At 37.4% G+C, this 23,636-nt stretch overlaps 1 protein-coding gene across 1 annotated transcript in view; it reads right to left on the bottom strand.

Moving 5' to 3' along the window:
- Positions 1-23,636, bottom strand: part of TXNRD2 (thioredoxin reductase 2) — a 33,335-nt gene that overhangs the window by 8,414 nt on the left and 1,285 nt on the right. The window contains exons 3-13 of the mRNA XM_086856262.1: positions 22,946-23,002; positions 22,204-22,348; positions 21,799-21,873; positions 20,886-20,964; positions 19,875-19,937; positions 19,451-19,521; positions 15,975-15,994; positions 15,527-15,618; positions 13,954-14,128; positions 5,434-5,570; positions 44-139 (exon numbers count right to left, since the gene is read on the bottom strand). Of these exons, the coding sequence (XP_086712388.1) occupies positions 44-139; positions 5,434-5,570; positions 13,954-14,128; positions 15,527-15,618; positions 15,975-15,994; positions 19,451-19,521; positions 19,875-19,937; positions 20,886-20,964; positions 21,799-21,873; positions 22,204-22,348; positions 22,946-23,002 (1,010 nt within the window). The remainder of the gene's footprint in view (positions 1-43; positions 140-5,433; positions 5,571-13,953; positions 14,129-15,526; positions 15,619-15,974; positions 15,995-19,450; positions 19,522-19,874; positions 19,938-20,885; positions 20,965-21,798; positions 21,874-22,203; positions 22,349-22,945; positions 23,003-23,636) is intronic.

Genomic DNA, 23,636 nt, shown 5'->3' with positions numbered 1-23,636 from the left:
AAAAGCCAAAGATTGTTCTTACTGAAAAAAAGACATAACTCACACTGTCATAGTCCATCAGCTCTGAAGACTGGCCGAAAAGTCGCTGAGCCAGCAGTTTCCCTGCAGCTATTGCTGTGGGTGTTAATTCAGGACGGCCCTAAGAAAAGAACACAAAACTTTGAACTTAAGGAGAAGCGGCATCCAAAGATTTCTCCTGGGACAATGGTCAGAGGAAGGCCAAACCTTTGGAATTCCAGCTTGGTAGCCAGGGCTCCAAATAGAAAAAGCAATTATGATTTCTGTCCAAACATGCTTTAAAGTTTAAGTTTACTATCTGTCTTAAAGGGGGAAAAATGTCACAAATATGTCTAATCTTTATATCTTATCATGTCATCTCTTGAAAAGCAGCACATATTCACATGCTGACTGCTCACCTCTTCTCTCCAAAGTAAGCCATAAGGAAATCTTTCAGTGTCTTTTTAAAGCAAGAAGAGCCTTGTTTAAACCAAGTGTTTTTATAACATCAGACCTTAAAAAAAAAAATAATTGTCTGACACATTTTTACAGAATACAGGCATAAAACCTAGCTATTTGGAGACACTCTTACTGACTTCCTCTGTTGGTCCTGGACTGGAAAAGTGGAACACACTCTTGCTAACAGTGTGACCTAGAGAGTGAGCTGGTGCTGGTCTCAGGCTCGGCTGATAGAGAGAGGCTTGAAAGGGATTGCTATTGGCAAATGCAAACTTCCTGCAAGTGAGAAATGGAATGACAGCAGGATATGATCAGGATGTGCTCCAGTTCAAGCCATGAGTTCTGGCTATTTTTTATATCCAAACAGTGCTATATATGTGCCAGAACCTTAATTCTGAGTGCTGGCACAGCATCACTGGAGCATCAGAACAGCAGAGCTGGTTTTAAAGAACTTAAAAAGTTTTTGAAAATTGAAGGTATTTGCAAGGGAATATTTTCAAGCCCAAGGAAGAACAGTCCATATAGGTTAATAAGACTGAACAAAGTTCATAAATCTAACAAAAAACCCATTGGTTAAGGGTTCATCCAAGACATACCATCAAAATGCTTGTCTGACATGAGAAAAGAGGTCGCAAATTCAGAAGGAATGATGCAGAAACAAAAGGAAGCCATAACTGAGAAACACTTTTGTGGCACAACATGGAATACTTTATAAAATGTGTGAAGTTTTGATTAATACACATCCTATTTAGCTACAACACTTGTCACACACCTGCAAAGTCCCATTTGGAGGCAGTCATTCAATAAGGTCTCAAAACCAGTTCTCAGCAGGAAACAGAATAAGGATTCCCCATCACACACATTCAAACTTTTTCACTTTTTTTCATTATCCTAAAGTTTTTGAGCATTTACTGGAATCCATTCTTCTTTACCAGCTTATCTTTTTTTGTATGTTGGTAGACAGACTCTGTATATGGTATTAGCTACCATTTTCTTCAGTACACATACCATATTAATTATCTACATATTAATAGGCATCAAGACTTTTATCTGTACTAATAACCACTTAAAAGTTCAATTGCAAAAAGCCAATCTGAAACATTATATCTAACCTGATAACAGAAATCACAATTCTAATTGTTAATGAAGGCTAATCTATTTTTCCTCCACAGCTCGTGACAAATCACAAACTGCAAGTCTTATCCCGTTTTCTTTCCAACATCCGTCAAGTCACAATTTTTCAAATCCAGCATTTTGACTTTCAAGTCTGTAAATGTAATTTACCAGATGAAATTTGTTTTTTCTTACACGCATGTGCCTGAAACATTTCTGCCAATCATTTCTGTAGCAGGAAATATATGTTGTTTTGGCATTCCAGAAATGAATAGAAGATTGGAACGAGAGATAAAATTGTGAAAGCACTGCCATGCATTCCATAAAACCCAACTAATTACTAAAACATCCATGCAGATAAAGCCCAATTCCTCATAAACAATGACTTAAAGACCTTCCTTGGTAAATATTTGAAATGAACATTCGCGTTGCAGTCATGTGTAGAACTACTCTGCTGATAATTATGGATACGAATTGTTCATAAGAATCCTCCAGTGGATTATACATTTAACCGAGATGGTCCTAAGAGAGTTTAAAAAGCTTTGAAGTAATGTGTATTTGTTCTAACACAACTCTTTTTGGTCTCATTTCTATTCAAAGCAACATACTGTACATTCCACTTTCTCTACACATCTTTGTTGTAACAGCCTTTGAAATATGACAGATGTAGAGCGGCCTGACCATGTGATAAACCTCCTTCTGAGAAAATGTCTTTATAGTGTGTGCCATGCTTTTCAACAAGAACACTACTGAAGGAAGGATTTTAACACAGGGAGTTTATATCAGCACTGAAAAAAAAAGAATTCAAACTAAAATTCCAGCTTGATCTTCCTGATCCTGATTACAGAAGATGAAAATGCCGAAATGCAATTTCACCTGCCAGTTGAAAATAATATTTCACCAAAACTTGAATAATGTTTTTTAAGGGTACACAAACTGATGGACATCAGGAAGATTTTTTTTCCCTTTTTTTTCCCAAATGAAATCTTGGGTAACATTAGGATTCCTTTTGTCATACAGAGGTACAAGACTCCCATGCACACACAGATTCCCATTTATACCAGCTGGGTATGACTCCCAAATGAAAACAGTCATTCCGAGCAATCAGGAAACTCAGCTGCCCCCTCTCTCACTCCCCTTTCAGCCAAGGCACTGAATTCAAACAAGAAAAGCAGTACTTGCTTTTTGGTAGCAATTCAGTGTTTATTCAGTGTGGAGTGATAAAGGAGGGAGGAGGGCTTGGGAACTACTTGCAAAATTTGAGCAAAAGCAGTTTATGGTAGCAAAGAAACTGTGACAGGGAGAGAGCAGAGCTAAGAGAAATCCTGAGCAGGAACACCAGAGGAAAAAATAAGTTTTACAATGATTCTTAGGGATCACTGATACTCACTCACAGGAAACAAGATTCCCCTTCCTGTGCTCTTTTGGTAGGTCACACCCAGAAAGTACCACAACCAAGCTCTGCAGCTTTGTGATTCTTAGAAGGATGCCCTTGATTCTTGTGTGTTACTTTGAGACATGCACCAACACAGAAATTTGTTTCAGTGCTAGTTCCCATGCCAATAAAATTTATTATCTAAATTAAGTCTGCTTTTTAAAAAAAGACTAAATTAATTTAAGTATTCAAATAAAATAAACTTCATTGCTTAGTAAGTGGAATTTCACAGGTCACATTGTGCTGGGGTCAGATAAGATAGTGGCAGTGTTTCTTTTTATCTCTGAACACTTGAAATGTATGAGTACTATATGATGATCTCTTTAATTCTCTGCATTGAGCCAATATGCAGATAATGGTTTAAGGGAATATTCTACAGAGCACTGACTTAACTTTTTCATTTTGTCTCCAAGCTCTATACTGGGCACAGCATAGGACTGTGTTTTTAACAGTTAAAAACTGCTGTTTTTAACACTTATATTTAGAAGTGTCTATTGAATCAATCAGGTTCAAAAATCTGCACTAATAAGGACAAAAGCAGGAAAGGGAAATACAAGTTTTAACAACAAAATGAAAATGACAAATAAATGAAGACATGATTTTCTAGATACAGAGTAGGAAAGAGGAGAGCATCCTGCCTCCGACATTATATTTCTTTTTAAACTAAATCCTCAAAGAGCAGAAGACAAAAAGCATCCAAAAGGAAATGCTCAAAATAACTGCAGATTGGCAGCAAAATAAGCAGCAGAATCTAAGCCCTGCCAGCCTCTAACAACTGCTTCTTGGATGAAATTAAAAAGAAAATTTTGGAAAGCAGGAGGCTAGCCAAGACATATATACAGGGGACCAGCAGGTGTAGGAGGTTGTTGTGAGCAGAAAGTGGACTTTAGGAAGTATCTGAGAGCAAGAACTGACAAGTACAGAGGGAATCTGCATGTGAAATGAGCAGAAAGGAGAGGAACTCTACAAAATCCCAAAGTTCTGAGTGACTGGACAGGACAACAGGACAGAGAAGTTGTGTAGAGTAAGAGAGGAAAAAATAAAGGAGAAATATCTGAGAAGGAAGAAGTTTTAACACAATTTAAAAGGAAATGGCAAGTCCTCACGAAGATGGAGACAGACAGGAAGAAACACAGAGGGAAGAGGTCAGGAGTGGTCAACAGATTTATGAGATTTAAGTGTCTCTGGCAGCTCCAGAGTCCAGTCAGAAATTAGCAGGGCTATTCCCAAGACATCATTTAATCTGTTACATCTCTTCAGAAACTAAAAGCACCTGTAAGGTTTACACATTTGAGAGACCTTTAAAACACTTTAAACATAGCAGAATGAGAAATCTCTTAAATTTCTCTAAAATGGTATATATACTGTCTGGATACTGCTACAGTATTTAGCTTTATCAGACTTGTAAGGCAGATGCCTACACTATATGAGAAGCAGTCTTGATAGAAAGGCCTCAATTCCATAAATTTCAGTAACAGGTGAGAGAACTCTGTATCTTGCAATGCCCAGCATTGCTCTGTATTCTACATATTGTCCAGATTTTCCAGGCACAGCAGGCAGATGATGTCAACATCCTCCTGTAACTCTACAGTTCAGAATCCAGACAAACTCTTTTTATGAAATCAACATATTTGAGGATTCCCAACTCACAGCAAATAATCTGAGCTCTTACATAAAGTGAAAATTGGCAGATTGGAAGTATTTAAGTGCACATTTAGCATGACAAGACATTCTTGTCATATGTGACTATAGATTATTAATAGCACTAGAATAAAACTACAGAATCTGGTTTTATCTAACAAGTAAATTATTTTGCTTAGGTTATAATGTCACCGTCTTAAAAAAAACAAAAAGCCACACCCTTCATGTTTATTAAACGTAACCACGAACAAAATTCAAATGCATTTACTATTTTCAGCAATTACTTTTTCTTATTCTAGAGGAAAGTAGTTTTGTCTGAAGCATTTTGCATCAGGGAGCTGAAAAGCTGTTTTGTGATTAGTCTCAATTAACACCCAAAATACCGTCACAGAACTTGTCACGGTCATCCCCAATAAATGCACTCAGCTACAGAAGGCAAGAACTGCTTTCACTCAGCATTCACAGGCAGTATGAAGTCATATGTCAAAAGTGATTAAAACATTACAGAAAGATAATCAGAGCGATAAAGACATCATTATTAGCCTCTGACCAATGATGCACTCCCTGATAAACATCAGCAATAACCTCTCATGCTGAGATACTTCACAAGATCCCTGTGAAGGAAATTACTGACCCAGGTGGCTGGCATAAACACTCCAGTCCTGCCAAGTGAAAAAGTGCAAAACACAAGATATACACTAGAGCATGACTACATCTGGGGACTAGTTATTAGTCAGGAACAAAGTTGGCTTCCTGTTATTGTAAAATAGTTTATGTAGACTCAGTACCTCTGTTATGTCTCCAACTGCATAAATGTGAGGAACAGAAGTAGCTTCACTGGCATCAACAATAATCTTTCCAGTTTCAGAATTAGTTTTCACTCCAACTGTCTCCAAATTGAGAGTTTTGGTGTCAGGGGCTCGGCCTTAAGGAAAAAAAAATAAATAAGAAATTAAAGTAAAAGCTATTGGAAAACTTCAGCTGTGTTAATCTAAAAAGCTGGCATCCTCCACTGTGGGTCTCCAAGAACTTTGTTCTATTTGATAGTCCAAGCAGAAATATGAGAAAACTTACACTGAGAAAGCTGCAGGGGTGGAACGTATGGGTATGACATTCTGATGGAAAGGAGCTCGATCACTATTGCCTTTGCTCAGACATCAGAGGGTTATCAATTTTGCAAAAACCACGATTCCATATTTATTGAGTATTCTAAATTCATTTTCCTAAGGTAGCACAAATATATGTATATAAAATAAGCAACTTCTACACTGAAAATTTCCAATAAATATTAATCGAATGGTGCTCAATGCCAACGGTGTGTTGTGTATACTTTTTGAATAAAAATTATTAATAATGCTGTTCAATTTTAAACATCCCTGAAGTCTTAGTTTCTTGTAATCTTGATAGACTTATCTTAGAACACTTTTAGTTCCCTCAGCTTAGATGAAAAATTTTATCAACTTTGTTCTCAAGTCCTAAATGCTAATTTAGTTATCTATTATAACTTATATTATTGTATTATAATATCTACGGCTATTTCTGTAGAGTTTAGAAACATTTTAAATGTATTTAAAAACAAATGAAGCAAATCCAACCAAGCCCAGATTATATTACAGCTTCCTATTCCAATCATATCAAATGATCTCATATTTTAAAAATCTATTTTTGTAGTGTTTTCTGCATAATTACCCCTTAGATCACTGAAGTCTTAACAGCATTACACTGACCTTTCTACAGAGTATCTAAGGAAACAATTCCTGACCCAGAAATTGGAATCTTAAATTCTATCCAACATGTTTGAAAGTTAATAAGCACAGTGAAATTATGTAGTAGTCACAAAATTTTTAAGGCTACACAGGATCACATAGAAAAAAAATTACCTGAATATATCCAAATTAAGGAAATTTTTAAACATTGTGTCTGTTTTAGAGGCCTTAAATGAATATGGATATATTTACACATACAGGTCTCCTTTGCGTGAGTCATGATTTGCATTTGATGTTAATACAGAGCTTTAGCAAAGCAAAATAAAAAGGGAAACGTGTTCTCATTATAAAAACAAGCTCTTTGATGCTAATGTAGGAAATTATTAAACAAAAGTAAAACCTGGCTTGTCAATACAGACCTAATTATATGTAAACATATGATTCAGTGCTTTATACATCTGCCATATAGCCAGACCCCTCAAACAATGTCACATCTGAATGCCTCTGTAAAGACTTCTGTGTATTAATTTCATCTGGTGAAACCAACACTTCCTCTGGGAGCACTGACTGAAGCTGTCGGCACTTGGCTATCTGTCTGTCTTCCCTTCTGTTGTCCTCATGGGATGTTGATCTGCTGTTCCTTCTCTGCCCCCTGCTCCCCAGTCCTGATGCTATCAGGCAACAAAAATAATAAACCTCCAGGACCTTATCTTGGCTCGGATGTGAAACAACTTCCTACCGTTGTATTTCTTTGTGTATTGAGAGTAAAGCCTGGGTATTCTGCAAATGGACAACTAATGGGGTTTTCTAGTTTCCTCTTTTTCCTGCCAGGCTGAGCCAAGAGAAAACTTAGCACGCAATGGCAGGCACTGAAAGAGGAAAAAAAGAAAAAACCATCAATAGAGTCATTTAAAGATCTGTGACAACAACAGTTGAGTTTATCAAATCTGCAGGATAACACTTAACCTTTCCACTGCAGTCTATTTTAACATATGTGCAGTTTGGTATTAATAGCTAATTAATACAAAAAAAAGGTGTTGCTTCTCATAGTGAAGTTTCTCTCTCAATTTTACTGCCTAACTATTATTTTTGAAGGCAAAACCAAAATTTTTAAACACTGAACTGAAGCTCTATTGGCCTTTAGCCCCATGCAGGTTCACTTCTATAAACAAGAATTATACTTACTGATCTTGGTTGATTTCAAATTCAGGAGCTTAGGCTCATGATTATAAATGTGTCTTGGTAGGCTGTAGTGCCAAATTCAGGGAATTCTGATGTTTCCCAACATGCACTTGCTATTATAAAATCAGTTCTCACCATTTCTCAGAAGAACTTTCATTTTATACCCATAACTCCTGATTTTTTCACATTTTCAACTTCAAGAAAGCATGACTTCACAGCTTATTTCTAAGATCCCAAATCCTACCAGGCACACAAACCCACCTTTGCCTAAAATCTGCACATATGCTTTTAGTTTGAAGATGTCCTGAAACTGCCAAAGAACAGGAGTGTGTGATTGTACAGGACACAAGATTAGATTTAGCTTTCATTCAAAACAGCAAAATATTATGCCAGACATCTAGAAGAAAGGTGTAACTCAAATCTGACCCTTAAAAAGGTGACCTGCCTCCTGCACTTCTAACAGCACACCATAATCTCATCTTTCACAGACCCATACGCTTAGCACACAGCTGTGAAAACCACACAGAGCCCTGCTTTCAGTGCTGGCCCCCATTTGCTTTTAACTTTAAAAGAAAAAAACAGCTTTTTGATCTGTTTTTGTAAAATCTAACAACATGGCTTCCTAAGGGGGCTGCCAGGCAGGGAGCTCCACTGCTGGGAGTGACAGGGGAGTGGCTGAAGCTCACATCACAGATGCTGGCCAGGCTGGCTGTGTTGTGGTGTGACATTTGTGTCCCTTCACCTGCCTGGGGCTCTGGTAATCACATCTGAACACAACAAGGGGAACAAGTATCAGACTGTGACCTTCAGGTGCAGGACCTTCACCAGTGGAGACTGAAGCAGCTGAACTCAGAAGAAGCCAGAGGAATAGGCATCATCAGGTAAGCAGCAGTGGTAAATGAGTGATAGTATATTCTTACATCCAGTAAGATTTCCCAGGGTGATAAAGGTGCAGCTGACAGCAGAATTTTATAATGGGTCTTCCCAAGTTTCTCAACCACAGAAGCTGGAATGCCTGTTTGCCTCACAACATTTGAAAATTCCAAACTGGAGCCAACCAAGCATTTTATTGTAGATGGCCACTGTGAGGATATTGCTGGGTGACAGTTGATTTTTTTGGGGATAAAGCTCAAGCCCAATAGTCTGCTTCCATTTCTTCCTTATACATTGGCATATCACCTTATAACTTTATCCAGTCTGACCTCAGTATCACTTGAATCAGTCTTGTCCGTGTTCCCAGTCTCAATACTCTCTTCCTTCTGAGTGCCTGATGAATTCCACAAATTAGTTTGAAACTCACTACCCTTTCCTCCTTCAAATGTATCCTAAATCCCACAAGATGTTCACTAAAACATAATCAGCTGATAATGACTAATAAAAAACACTTCACTGTAACTACTGTTCAGATTACAGGCAAATATTGGCTAGAGTAAGATTAAGTAAGGTTAAAAGAAGTTCAGAACCTTTATCACATTGATAGCAGTGGGAATTATTTCTACAAGGATGCTTTTGAACACTACATCCATTACTGATAAACCTCCAGTATGCCTGCCACAGTTAAAAAAAAATATCTGGCCCTTAGTCAGTGCTGGGTCAGTAATTGGTTCTCTGCCAAGAAAACTGTACTCTGCTGTAGCACTGACTAATACTTTTCACACAGCGGAGTTGCCTCAGCAGAAAGCTCATGGTGCAATGAACAAAAATCTGGCCATGGCCATTCAGTGCACACCTGGACTTAACAACAAAAGCAACTCCCAAGTGACCTGTAATCAAGTTAAAAACTTACAGCATGGGACAGACTTCTAAAATCCTACTTTTCTTGTTCTCAACATCTTGTAAAAAGTGAAGAGACTGGAGGCATTTTCTGAGAAGCAAGCTACAGTTCACTCTTACATTAATTCTCCCACACAAAGCTTGCTTTAACCAAAGGTTTGGTTTCAAAGGCTGGCTCTGCAGTCTCAAAAACCAGCACTCAGCCACCATTCCCAAGTGAGGTAGGTCATTGGCTTCAATCTCCTCAACATTTATGATTGAACAGAACCTGTATTCTGCACAAACTGTCACAGTATTTATACTGTTTTAAAGAAATTACTTTGGAGTAATTTTCTGCCATTTTAAAATCAATGTATACCATAATTTGGGTAAAGTTTAGTATCACCTATCAACTCAAATAGCACCTTAGTGCTGAAATAGTTCTGAATCCGACCTTCTTCACATGCAGATTTAGAGGCAAGCCTAACACAGGAACAAGTTATTTTTGTAGTTACAGGCTGGTAAAATAAGTAGCATAAAATAGTAGTTAGACTCAAAGTTTATGGGTTGGTTGAACAAAGGGAAAAGCACATTAAAAATAGCCCTGCTGAATAAAGTCTGACTGAATGTCCTTAAAACTAGATACTGGGAAAAAAACCTAAAAGCACTGGCTGTTATAATGGGAATGACAATTTTCATTAGGATTGCAGAAATCACATCTTACCAAGAGAGTAATGAGTTTAAGTTAGTAAGAGAGAGAGACATGGGAAGCTCAGAACAAAGACCCAAAGCCTCAGCAAACCACAACACATTAGCATTAAGGGCTGTCTGAGATCAACCAATGTGCTTTATTTTTCACTGAATAGTTCAAAGATTAAAAACTCGATGGCAAGATTATGTTTTCCAAAACAAATCTAAAGCCCATTCCCTTTTCTACAGGGGCTGGCAGAGATCTGCTCATGGGAGATCACAGCAATATTTTACCTTCTGGGACTTTTCACAGAAAATATCCTAACAAAATCTCTGTTTCCCTTGTTAATCCAAACCGGTTTGGTTGTAAGCCCTGAAGAAAACTATTACAAAAAATGTTATATATTTAACCCTTTGTTGATACCAAACAGTGAGGGTTCTATTTTGCTGCACAACAAAACAAATCTGCCTAATGTCCAGTGTGGCACAAAGGACAATGTCAGTAATTGATAGCATATGATGTGCAACACCTGATACCTGTTCAGCTTTACACTGACCTAGAGCTGTAATTCTTTTTTACAGCAAATATTATATTATTTCAAAGACACAGTCAGGATCCCCTAAATTTACAAATGATTTGGAACTTGAGAATGGTTGTTCCACTGCCCTCATGAGGAAGAAAACTCTGTTTTTAAAGCTGAATATAAAATCTGCTGTTGGTCATTGCTCTTTCTGTCACAGTTTATTGCACACTACCTCACATTCTCTGACAAACTAATTCCAGGCTATTTGGCACATACCTGCTTAGTTTAACCATTCAGTGTTTTTCCTCTGCACAGTAAGACCTCACTGGAGATGGAGTGACTTGGTTATCTTTTCTAAGGTTTTCGTGAATAATCAAATTTCAGTTAGAGCAGGGATATTTTGCCATCTACTGCAAACTCACATGGAAATACTAATTACCAATTCCTTTTGTATATTGGCTGTTTGCAACTGCTGCACTCCAGCCACAGTTTTCAGCCCTTCAACAGCTGAAATGAACCCACCCTACAAAGCCTGATCTCCTGCAACTTTGCCCTGCATCTCAGCAATTGCATCTGCTTACAAAGGTGTCAATATCTACTCTTTCCTTTGGGTGAAGACCCCATGTTTACTCTGAATGTGCACACCTTTACCATTGCTTTGGAACTCAGGTAAATTAAGCAGCTAACAAACATTATTTGTATGTCCTTAAAGGCAGGGAGAATACTATATAGTAGTAAAAGCTTATTGGTTCTGCATTAAATAAAACCTCAAAATCCTACAATTTCAGAAGAATTCTCTAGAAGCCAAAGACAGCACTAGTAAGACAGAAGGATATACAGAGCCAAACTGTAAAATAAAGGTCAAGAACAAGCTCTTGCACTGAGCTGGAATATAACAGAATGTAGTCCCTCAGCAAGGTATCAGAGGTCCATGACAGTTACCTACAAAACGTTGGATTGAAAGTTTTAAATTACATTTAAATGTATCAAAATGAGATTTCTTTTTTTTTCCCCTCAAATATTTTGACTAGTTTAAAAAACTGCTAGAAAAACAAAGAGAGCATTGTGCCTGCTTTTATTGGCTTATCCATACAAGCAGAAAATCACACATTCCAAAAGCAAAAAAAATTTGTCATAGAAACACAATCTAATTTTCTTTTTCAAGGGTTGACATTAAGAGACAGTACTGTAGCTTATTAAACTATGTTCTACTGTCAGTAATTATTTTTAACATTATTCATAAAATCCTATTAAAATTCCATGATGCTCTGGCAAAAATTGTGGAAATACGTACTATAATTTAGGTTACAATTAATTAACAACAGCAGCTGCTTTTTAACCAACTCTACAAGCTGACTTGCTTCAATCAGTATTGTAACTGGCACATCTGCAGACAGGAAATCCTCAACACCACCAAGTTTCCCAGCCTATTATCTGAGACACCTGGTGTGGGTGTGTTGATACAGAGCAAAACAATGAATCATATGGACTGCACACCAATTAACCAGCTTCAACTGTTAATGTGTTTAATCCTTAAGGGTGGAGTGCCAATTTAAACACTAAAAAAAGTCAACACAAAATCCTCAAAGTATTCATTTTGTTATTTCTAAATATGGATAGTAACTCAGATCTGTGACAAAAATTAAAATACATGTAGTTCCTCTGTATTGAAATAGTGAGCAGACTCATGTTACAACTGAATTGCAACAGTCTGCATGGAACCTTATTCCATTATAATTAACAGTAAACCAAGATTTTTTCCTTATTATTTCAACTTAATAGCTCTTTTTTCCATCTTAGACAAAAGTAAACAAATTGACTTGACATTTGACATGTGTGTCTCCAACTAGAGTACTTTTCATAGAACCACAGAATGGGTTGGGTTTTTTACCAGAAAGCTTAAGAAAAATCAAATACAGCACTTAGAAACCCACTTTTTGGAAATCTTTTCGTCTCACCTCATGAATATTATTCTACACTTTTCAGGATTGTTATGTGTCTAGATAGCATGAGCTTTTTTTGCTCTTGGCAAGCACTAGTCTGTTTGATTGGTTCTGATGAGAATAATCCATTATTACAGGCTGTTTCCACAATTTATAGAGAGTTTCTACTATTTCTAAGAGAGTAGTAGTTACAGTAAGGAAAAGAAAACATTTGCACAATGCACAACCCGCTCTCTGTTTGGGGTATTAGGAAGATATAAAGCTGACTTAACCAGAGAAATGGAACAACTGGACAGTAGATTAAGTCCACTGGGCAAAATACGAAATGCTGTAAATGATCTGATTCTGATCCTGTAATGGATCTATTCTACAACCACAAGAATTTAAATTTATGTTATAAATAAATGAAAGAGCAATGCATCCCCACTACTCTAAAACAGTAGCGCCAGATAAAAAGAATATAAAGTAGTCAAGAGGATTGCTAAAGCTGCTAGTAAAACCGATTATTCGTCTGCATCAAACCAGATTTCTTGGGTAGTATGTTTAAGCCTATTTACTTTGTTTGCCAGATATCATCTGCCTGCCAAATACCACTACTACCTTCAGCCATGCATTATTGATCCAGAATTCCAGATATTCACAAAGCTTTATAAGCACAAAAACCAAGAATACTCTGGTGGGCTTACAGCCCATTTGAACCAATACAGGAACTGAGGACAGACTTGTAACAGCGACAAATGAGCAGTTTAGGGAGGCAACACTGAAGGAGTATTTTCATTCCTGTGGGATGGAGCCTTGTACCATGCATCATTTAGTCCTTACAGGAAGTAGCATTTGTCTCAAAGGAGGCAAACCCGAGATTTGATTCCCATTTCTGGTGATTATGGTCATAGACGTTTGTCACAGCATTCTTGTAAACCAATTTACACTTAGATGTTGTATGTCATTTCCAAGGGGTCTGAGATATGTGGAAGTCCCTAACCAGATTTCAAAAAGCTATACAGTTTCAAGGTTCCCTGCAATAAGCTTGGGTTTTTAGAGACAATTACTTCTCTTTCTCTGAATTGGATGATGGCTACAGTAACACACTTAAGCAGCACAGTTTAGAAAAAATCCTAGATGAAATGGTAGCCTCTTAAACAGGATAAATACGCACTTAGAGTGAATAGTTTTGTGAATCAGTCAAGAGTATGAACTCAGAGAACACTACCTGCAAACATGAGCTTGCTGGAATTAATGTTCTTACTCCAGTAAAAGTGAGGAATATGTCTCCCATTTATTGCATCTCATACAAAAATAGTTACCACAGATTTCTTCCATTCACTGTAACTTCAATGTGTTTTAGACTCTAAATGAGCAAGTCAGGAGTGCAAGAAAAGAATTAAACAACTACCATTGTTTAAGGCACTAAACATTTTATGGGGGGGGCATTTTGTGACCCCATGATGAAGTGACTTCACTTCATCAGAATAAAAAGCATTGCAAAGAAATGTTAAGATAATCATATTTACCTACTGCCCACATAACAGTGTTGAAAGAATCAGTTTCTTCAGTGTCCAGGTCAGCATTTTTCCAAGTGACTTTCAATCTGTTGCTCTTCAATTTTTCAACTTTAGTTGGGAAACATCTCTTTAAAAATTTTGTTCCATAAGATTCCATGTGCTCAGTTACTAAAGAAGCCATTTGCTGTTGAGTAGTGAAACAAATTTGTTTTATCTTAGATATATGACCTTTTTAATGTAAACCCCTCCTTCAGCTGGGTTCAGGAAACCCCAATAAATACCCTGCACATTTCAAACATTCTTTATCACTTAGTTACTATGCACTGCTAACACATGATAATTTAGGGAGTCACTACGACCTGCAATTCCATTCCAAGAGGCACCTACACCTGAATAGTCAAATTATTTTCAAAAAATAAACCAGCATATTAATAAAATAGTTGTGTTTAAAGAATTTATTGTTTACACAATCTAGAGCATATTCAATTTACCATTACCATAATTAAAATTTTCTAGTAGCTTGATGAAAATTTAATACTTTTCATAAAATGATGGGAGAAAGATATTTCCTATTTCTCTGCAATGACTACAAATCACTAAGGTTTCATGGAAAGTTCTAGTACAAAAAAAAATAATACTTCTGTCCTAAGAGTTAGCTTGAAATAATGGCACACCACACTGAAGTAGTAAAATGTGGCATCAACAGGTTTATCCAAAGACATCAGTGCTCTTGACTGTAGAAACTCAGGTTGCACCTTGCCAGAGTATGTTTATTACTTAAAGGATATTATTACAAAACCACTCACATGCAACTCCACACAAACTCTCTCAGCTTACAAAACTTTATTTTCAAAATTAATATTAACTAATATGAAGGCAACAGCAGGGTTGTCTCTTCAGAAATGTGAGAGCTCATGTTTCAGAGCACACTAATCAGTTTCCATCAGACTCAATGTGGCTGCAGACTGAGCATAATTATTTTATCTTCATTAATACTTTATTAAGTTTGTTATGGGCATTGTGCTCTTCTTGCCTACAGAGGATCAAGTTCTTAGAGCAAGCCCTACTGTGTTTTACCAAGTGCCACACACACTATTCCCTGCTTGCTCAGATCTTGTGCTGTTACAGGTGTCAACTTCTTCAATGAGGAGTATAAATCCTAAGAATTATTCTTATACAAGGTTTTCCATACCTTGTATAAGAATATATGTATATTCTTTTATATATATATATACACACACTTTATATCTTATATGTGTATATATATAATCTATATGTTTCTTTGCATACCATTTTGCATGTCATCAGTTTTAAAGTAGACAAGCTGCTAGTTTTAAGGAAGCCACTCCTTAAAGTGGAAGAGGGTGACATACAACCAGGAGCTGTCACTAGTGTCACTACCACAAGTGGTGTTTGTCACTGCCACTCAGACAACAATACTCCCACCTCAAAAACTGTGAACATACTAGGAAATGTTTGGAGATGCAAACAACACTTGTTCTTTAGGAGACCAAAAGGAAAAAAAAAATCTATCTTTTAATTTATTTGCTAGGTAAGAAGATGTAATATATTCAGTACTTGCCTGATCAAACCCACGAAGTGGGACACTTCTCATCATGACTGTAGTGTCCAATCCAATGCCAGTTAGAAAACCAGCACACTCAAGGGAAACATCTGGTGATGCACCAGTTAAGCAAATGTAAACAATAATTTTGATAAAGACAATATATGAGCAGTACACAAGTGGCATTTTACTTGGAGATACCAAGTTCTTACACAGACATCTTTAGCTTGCTTTTGTACAAAGAATAAAAATTTGAAGTCTTCTAGTTAAGACTGGATTTAAGATCCTGAGAATTTATCCTCAGCTGATCTTAATTTCCATGTTGCTACTGCATAGCAAACTATTACTATTCTCTTACCAATTCGACTGTATGACATGAGCAAAGGAATTCTGAAAACTGAACTTCCACAGGAAAAACAGATATGCTCTTACAATTGTAGATCATCACAGGCTTTTCAAAGGATACAGCTGGCTCCAACAACCAACCTGTTACCAAAATAAAATAAAATAAAAAAAAAAGAAGAAAGTAGTGGAATGAGTTTATGCATATTCTTGCACAATCAGAAAAAAACATTTTCTGATTTGGGTGCCACATTCGCCAACTTCCAGTCAGCTGGGACCCCCCAGTTAGCCAGGACTGCTGGTAAATGATGGAGGGTGGCTCAGTCAGCTCCTCCATCAGCTCCCTCAGCACCCTGGGGTGGATCCCATTTAGGCCCTTGGACTTGTGCGTGTCCAAGTGCTGTAGAAGGTTTCTAACCAAGTCCTCATGATTCATGGGGGATTCATTCTGTTCCCTGTCCCGATCTTTCAGCTCAGGGGTTGAGTACCCATAGAACAGCCACCCTTACTATTAAGGATTGAAGCAAAGAAGGCATTAAGTAACTCAGCCTTTTCCTTATCCTTATTACTGTATTCCCCCCCCGCTACATCCACTAAAGGATAGGGATTCTCCTGAGCCCTCCTTCTGCTGCTACTGTATTTATAGAAAATAAGATTTTTATTGCCTTTTACAGCAGTAGCCAGATTAAGTTCTAATTGGGCTTTGGCCCCTCTAATTTTCTCCCTGCACAACCTCATGGCATCCTTGTAGTCATCCCTCTTCTCCCAGAGGCATAAACACTCCTTTTTTCCCTGAGTTCCAGCCAAAACTGTCTATCCAGCCAGGCCAATCTTCTTCCCTGACAGCTCATCTTTCAGCACATGGGGATGGTCTATCAATTAGATTATGTCTTCCTATCAAGTAGATTACAGTTCCCAATGCAAGATTTTATTCATTGCTAAATTTCCTTTTGATTTATAGCCATCTGCTTTTTAATTGTCGTATTTTTCCAAATGCCAAATATTTGCCCTTCCTGTCTTCAAACAGTTGTGAACGCTATTATAGAAAATGGTTCTAATAGATTTACTTAGAGTGGTATTTACCCAATATATCCATTTTAGTTATTAAATAAAACTCCAGCTCCCCATCTCTCCCAATATTTCACACCCTTTCAACCAAGAATATCACTGAAATTGTCCATCAACACTTGCAGTTTATGAGGTTTATCAGCTCTCCAGCACAGCAGTTTTCATCTCTGTCCCCAGTTGCTCCCTACACTGCAGCAGCTCCTCTCTCTCTTGACTAAATCCTCAGTTGCCTACACTTGCTGGGTAAAAAAGGCAGAATGCTCAGTCCCTGCTCTGCAGGTAAAAGCAGCTCCAGCCAGGCAGCCATTAACACTCAGCTGCTGGACAGGCTGCACTTGCACTCCTTTGCTGTTTATGTCTTATGAAGACTTGTTAAAATCTCACAGTTTGGAGATGCGTTCCACACAATATTTCCACTGATAATGAAGTATCTTGTTAGGTTTTTGAATGGGTTTGTGGTTTATGCCTTACCCTAAACCAATCTGCAGCATCTCCCAGTTCTAACAGCAATGCTTTTAAACCTCTGAGAAGTGCAGACATGGAGGCTGCAGCTCTGCAAGCCCCAGGGACTGCACAGTCAGTACAACACATGTTTTTTCACAAAAGGCTCCAGATAACATCTCTCTATCCTACAATAAAAACATACAACTTCTGAAGGTGTACAGAGAGTGGGTTGAGTACAAGTGATTAAAATCTGCTAGTCTGGGGTTTATGTTTGGCAAACAATATAACATAATGGGAAATAATTTTTCCAGCATTAGGGCATTTGATTAATCTGTGAGCTCATTAGCATGCAGCTCCTGGGAAGTGCTGCAAAAAGCCTCATACTGCCCATAAGGAGATATCTACTGAAGATTCACAGGGAAAAGAATGAGAATTTCTGTAATTTGGGCATATGTTTGCTCTTCTTTTTCATTAGATGAAACATAGATGTCAGCTGGCACTTATTCATAGCATCAGCCCCACATTATTCACACTTTCTTGTACAAAACAGGAGGTTCCTGGGCATTGTCAATGTCTAAAAGAAAAGTTAGGAAAGCAGGACCTAACCTTGTTCACACCTGCTCAATCTCTCACTCATACTCAACACATTTCAAGGCATCCTTTCTAATTCACTCTGCCAAAACCCTTCATCTCAGTAGTGAGTTTCTTCCCCATGTTTGTATATCTAAGGGATTTTTAGTTGGTTAATGGTTTACTTAAAAAAAGAAAAAAAAAAGAATAACTGCAGGACTGACAGTTCTATAACCTCCAGGCATGTAATTTGTAGCTGAGATATGTACATTTGGAGAGGGAGAAAAGAAAGAATAACTACAACACAGCTCAGACTAAAAACAAAAGGTGTTAAACCGAACCTTGGGAATATTTATAATAGAAACAAATCCGACAGAAACAAACCTTTAACAACTCCCTCCTTCATTTGCTAAGACACAGCCTGATAAAGCACAGAAATGCTACTGTAGCCCCTGCAGGCTTATTTTGACTAAATCTCAGGAATGCAACATATAAACACTAGACTCCCACATTACACTGTTACAACTTGCATTAGCAGCAACTGGACAAGAGCCACATTTTCACAGTAACATCTCACAAGGATAAATCTTATATTTTGGTTTAGGGTTTTTTTTGGGAGGTGTGGGTGCTGCTTCTCTTAAAAACAATTTCTTCACATAAACCATGGTTTCAGATTTCAAGAGGTGACTGATACAGTACAAACAACAGCAAATTTACTTTCTTTCCAAAATTGTACAAAGAAGCCTCATTTATCTATTTGAAGTTTAGCTTAACACAGTGCATTTTTTATAGCAGAAAGTCACTGCCATGAATGGCAACTATGTTATTTTGCAAAAACACCAGTATTATAGTTCAAAGTCTATTTTGCTTTTTCTAGAATTGCTCAATAGGACAAAAAGATAGCATCATCTGACTTTCAGGCTAGCAAATCTGCATTTCCTATCACAATTACCTTCATTGGGAAATTGCTCTGTAATGCAATTTTCAAATTTTGGAACCTTACAGTGCTATGTACTGTAAAAAACAACTACAGCATTTTAGGCTTTCCATTAAAACCAGTGTTTTAATATTTCAGTTGAACAATAGCTTCCAAAGCAAAAGGAACCCAAATGTCTCATCATATTTTCTTTTGTTATCAGAACTGCCACAACTTATGAGAACACAAAATTATGTTGGGAGTTTCTCCCCAAGTCGAGGAACGGGGACTGAGCAGCCCCCGGGTGAGTTCATGCTGCCCTCTTGTGACTTGGGGTGTAATTGCTACAGCACAACCTAACATGGTGAAAACAGGTATTTAATTTGATTTTAGAAGGGAATTTCATAAGAGGAGGAGAGGGAAGATCTATCAGTTACTAATGAACTTTGGTAGCATGATATTGATGCATCTCAAAGCACATTTTCAGAAGGAAAACAGAAGAAAAAATGGTGTACAAAAGGCAATTTTGAACATTTTTCACCTTGCCATATAGAAAAGGTAGGAATGCCAGCACCTGTTACAGCCATGGTAACGTAACTTACGTTTTCCCAGGAGACTCCTTTAACCAGAACAGATCATCACTTGTGATTCCATACTCCAGCGCACCTGCAACCTATGATCACACAGGTGAATCTACAATGCAAATCCTGTCAGCAATAAAAGCTAATAGCAATTTAGGCTGTGCTGGATGAAGTACAGACCAAGGGGAATATATCTGGGGCTGCTGACTTCCAACCCAAATTATCCTACAGCTCTGAACAACACCAACACACTGAATCAGAGCAAATTGTTGTCTATGGAAATGTTGATCTAAAAGGCCATCCTTTATATAAAGATATTTTTTTGTGTGACACAAATAAAAAAAAATCCCTCATACATTGCTTTATTTTCACATTCTTTATCCTCCCTGTGTTCTACATCTCAACCAGAAAAGCACTGGAGCTGTCAAATGGAAGGGTAACTTACCTGCAGAGGGTATTTTGGTCTTCCTCCAGTAGCAATAACAATATTATCTGCAGTAACAACAGTCTACAAACAAAAATAAAAAATCAAAATCAAGCCTTTAAAACCCTTTTATCTGTCTTTGGATTTCATCTATGTACAAATGAGCGATTAATGAGAAAGCTGGCATTACCATCTGCTATTTATGTGACATAAAAATCAGCAATGCATTAAAAAAGGATGGAGATAAACTAATACCTGCAGAATTTCTCCTAACCATTCTCTACTAAGTTTTGTTTTAATATGAATCATGCAATTGTTCTTACACTGAGGAAGATTCTGATGACTACTTTGAAGCAATAGTTATGCACAAATGACACTGTTTTAAAATCAGTTTCTTGTCAGGATAAAATGCACACGGATCACAGCAGTAAATTCTGTCTCAGGCCTAGAGTTAAGCTACCTCAAAATGAGAATGTTTCTAGAAAATCCTAGCCATTTACCCTCAAAAACCTGATATTCAAAATTATATTAATCAGTAACATTAAACAATTACTCTTAAAAAGGTGTTAAAAAGGCATGTTCAGACCTTGTTAAAGACACAGCAACAGCCACCATTCCGTTATGTGACCCAGCTGTGCATTCACACTAATTGCCTCCCACACACAATTTGGTATTACCGAGTTAATCACCCCTACAAATCACCTGAAGGAGGGAAGCAGCTCAGAGCAACCTAATTCTCAGAACTTGCATTTCTGTAAGCATCAGCATGACTGACCAAATCAAACAAAAATTTTTTGTCTCAGCATTTCCACCTGCAGAAAAAAGCAATAGCATCTAACAGGCCAGGCCAAGCCAGGGACTCAGCAGGCACCAGTCGAGCTCATAAACAACTTCTCTAAGTGGAAAATGCAAATCTCACTCACCAAAACAAAACTGAATACCTCAAGCAATTTGCTAAAGGACAATCTAGCTCCCAAATGACCTGAAATGTTCACAGTGAACAACACTGCAGAAATCATCACAGCAGCTCACCTCTTTACCTGCTTTTGTTAAACCACGGACTGTATGTGGATCAGAAAAGCTTCCTTTTATGTTGAAATATTTCACCTTCCTGTTTAGAAGAAAACATCATCAGCAATGCACACTTAAAGAGAGTAGGTATGAAACACAATCAGCTAGTTTTTCTGTATTTAAATGCTTAAAAGGGTAGCAAAAAGGCATAGAGCAGTAAAAGGAAAGAATCTTATTTCATAGCATTGTTTGCAGTTCTATCATAATTTGTCACTTAATTCTTGTGTCACACTTAGCTCCTCTATTCAGAAAAGTAACTAACCTTGTAACAAACTATGAGATCAGGTTATTGACCTCCTCAAAAAAGACATTTACTGTTAGCCATAGCATTACTAGTACTATCTATAGCATTTCTGATACCATGCTCATTTGAGAGCACACCAAAATGTCTCAGCAGGAGTAACAAGACCAGAATCTGTTAAATTTTCTATTAATATAATTTCTTTATAAAAGGAACTTCATACTGAAAAACTTGGAACCATTTCTGCACTGAAAGCAAAAAAAAAATCTGCTGCTCTAGCATAGTGTTAGCTGTGAGTTTGTATGGCATACAAATTTTGGGGAACGAGATCCAAAGTATCTTAAGAAACCGTGACTGCTTGATATTAATGAAAAACCTCTCCAGACTAAAGAGTTCATCACTATACTGCTTTTGTGTATGGTCAGTGTCAACCACTATTTCACCAAAAAGGAAAATGGGAGAGGAAGTGACCACTTACATTGACAAGGGCACTTACAGTCCCCAGCGGAAAGGACTTACAGACTCAAAATACTAGCTCTGAAGAGAAACTTCAAAGGCAATTCTGCAATTCTACAAGGGCAAGAGCACCTCCCTGACTGTGGGAAAAAAGACAAACTTCAAAGTCTTATTTACTTTTCTTGTAGTTGTACTCTATGTCCCCAGTTTAAGGATTTCACATGATTCTGAACACCTTGTGCCATCACAGACCTGTCACAAAACAAGAAACTGAATGTGAAGTCATCATATTACAAATTCAGATTATGCAACACAAAGATATAGGCAATTTCTGAAAATGAGGAATGAACCACAGTATTTTCTGTTGTAAAAGCAAATTAAAAGTAAATTGTAAAAGTCCAAATCAACACAATTTCTGCCCTGAGAAACCTGTAACTAGTTCTGTTTTTTAAACAAGTACCAGGCTAAAATTGCACATGCAAAATTCACTTCTCTAACTGTCCCATAATAAACACCAACTGGGAAAAGGTTATTGCTATGCATTTTCAGTATATAGGAGTGGAGATGGGCAACAGTCTTTACCAGGTATGATGAACAGGTTGGGATATATTCCAGCCATAGTGTTGGGCGTCTTTAAGGGCACTCCCTAAAAGGGCTGCTTGATGCATAAGCTTTTTAGGAATGCAGCCAACATTCACACAAGTTCCACCTAGTCCCCATGTGGTTCCTTGGAAAAAAAGAAAAAGAAAGAAAGAAAAAAAGTAAATGCATCAGATTAGTGTAACAATGCAGTTGGGCACATGGGAGGTAAAAAGTTGTGTAACAACACAGTTTGCTGTCTCCTACCGATCAATTTCTAGTGGTTTTTGTGCTCTTTTCTTTGATAAAAACCATCTCTGTATATTTTTCTTCTAAAATTCAAGCCATCTCAAGATTTTTCACAGAGCTCAGAAGATTCACTAACTAAACATTCATGTTTGCAGATTTCATTTTATGCATGGTACACGAGGAGCCTCAACATGACACAATTCATAATTTTTAGAAATTTTAAATAACACTTTGACAGAGGGAATAGTCTCACATAAGTCCAAAGTCTACTATAAATGGTAGCATCAAGCACTGCTAACAAGCTAAATGTGCAGGGGAGCAGGCACAGCTGGTTCATCTTGGAGAGAAAGAGCCATGGCACAAGCTGGGTTTAAGGACTTTTACTCCAAGCAAAGCAGATTGTGGCTTTGGACACTGCTGTCTAGAGCAACCTGCTCACCTGAGCAACTTAATTATAAGCATTTCTAATTATTACCCAAGTATTTCTCTTCCATACCTTGTGGGGAAGGTTCAACATAATCCATAACAGCCACTTTTCTTCCAAACTGAGCAGCTTTAAACAAAGAAGCAAGGTAAGGTATTTAGAGGAAGGAGAAATACACAAATATAAACATTTTTAGTAGCACAGATACAGATAAACTACAGGAGATGACAGCTGGTGTTTTTTCCTGTCCAACTCAAGATACCAAATCAGGAACCCCTGCCTATGTAGTCAGCAAATTCTCTGGAAGACACTTAATAACTAAGACTGGGGCCTTCAGCTTCCACTGACCCCAAAAATGCAATGTGACCTGAAATGAGATGTTTAAGAACACTGTGGGTTGTTGAATACACTACCCGGAGAGGCGCAAGGTTCTCTACAGAAGTTAGTTCTTGGAAACAGTCTGAAGGGATTGCTGTTTTAACACATAAATGAGAAATGGTATTTAAAAAAAATAAGGTATCTATGGAAGCACACTGAATACTTTTACAACAGTGAAATGAAAGCTTATTAGTTTTTCCCATGACAAAAGAAGAAATATTTTTAAAATATTTTAAAATATTTAAGAGGAAATCCAAACAAGATCACAGCATCGGAGGGTGTGAATCAATTTGCAGATTAACCATATGGAGCTAAGTTAATGATTAATGTGCAGGTACTGGAGCATACTATACTTCTTAAAAAGCTTTAAGATTACCAGTAACAC

This window comes from Cyanistes caeruleus, chromosome 18 (assembly GCF_971803275.1).
Source record: "Cyanistes caeruleus chromosome 18, bCyaCae1.hap1.1, whole genome shotgun sequence".
In the NCBI taxonomy this organism is placed as follows: Eukaryota; Metazoa; Chordata; class Aves; order Passeriformes; family Paridae; genus Cyanistes; species Cyanistes caeruleus.
This window is presented reverse-complemented; position numbering and strand designations above follow the sequence as displayed.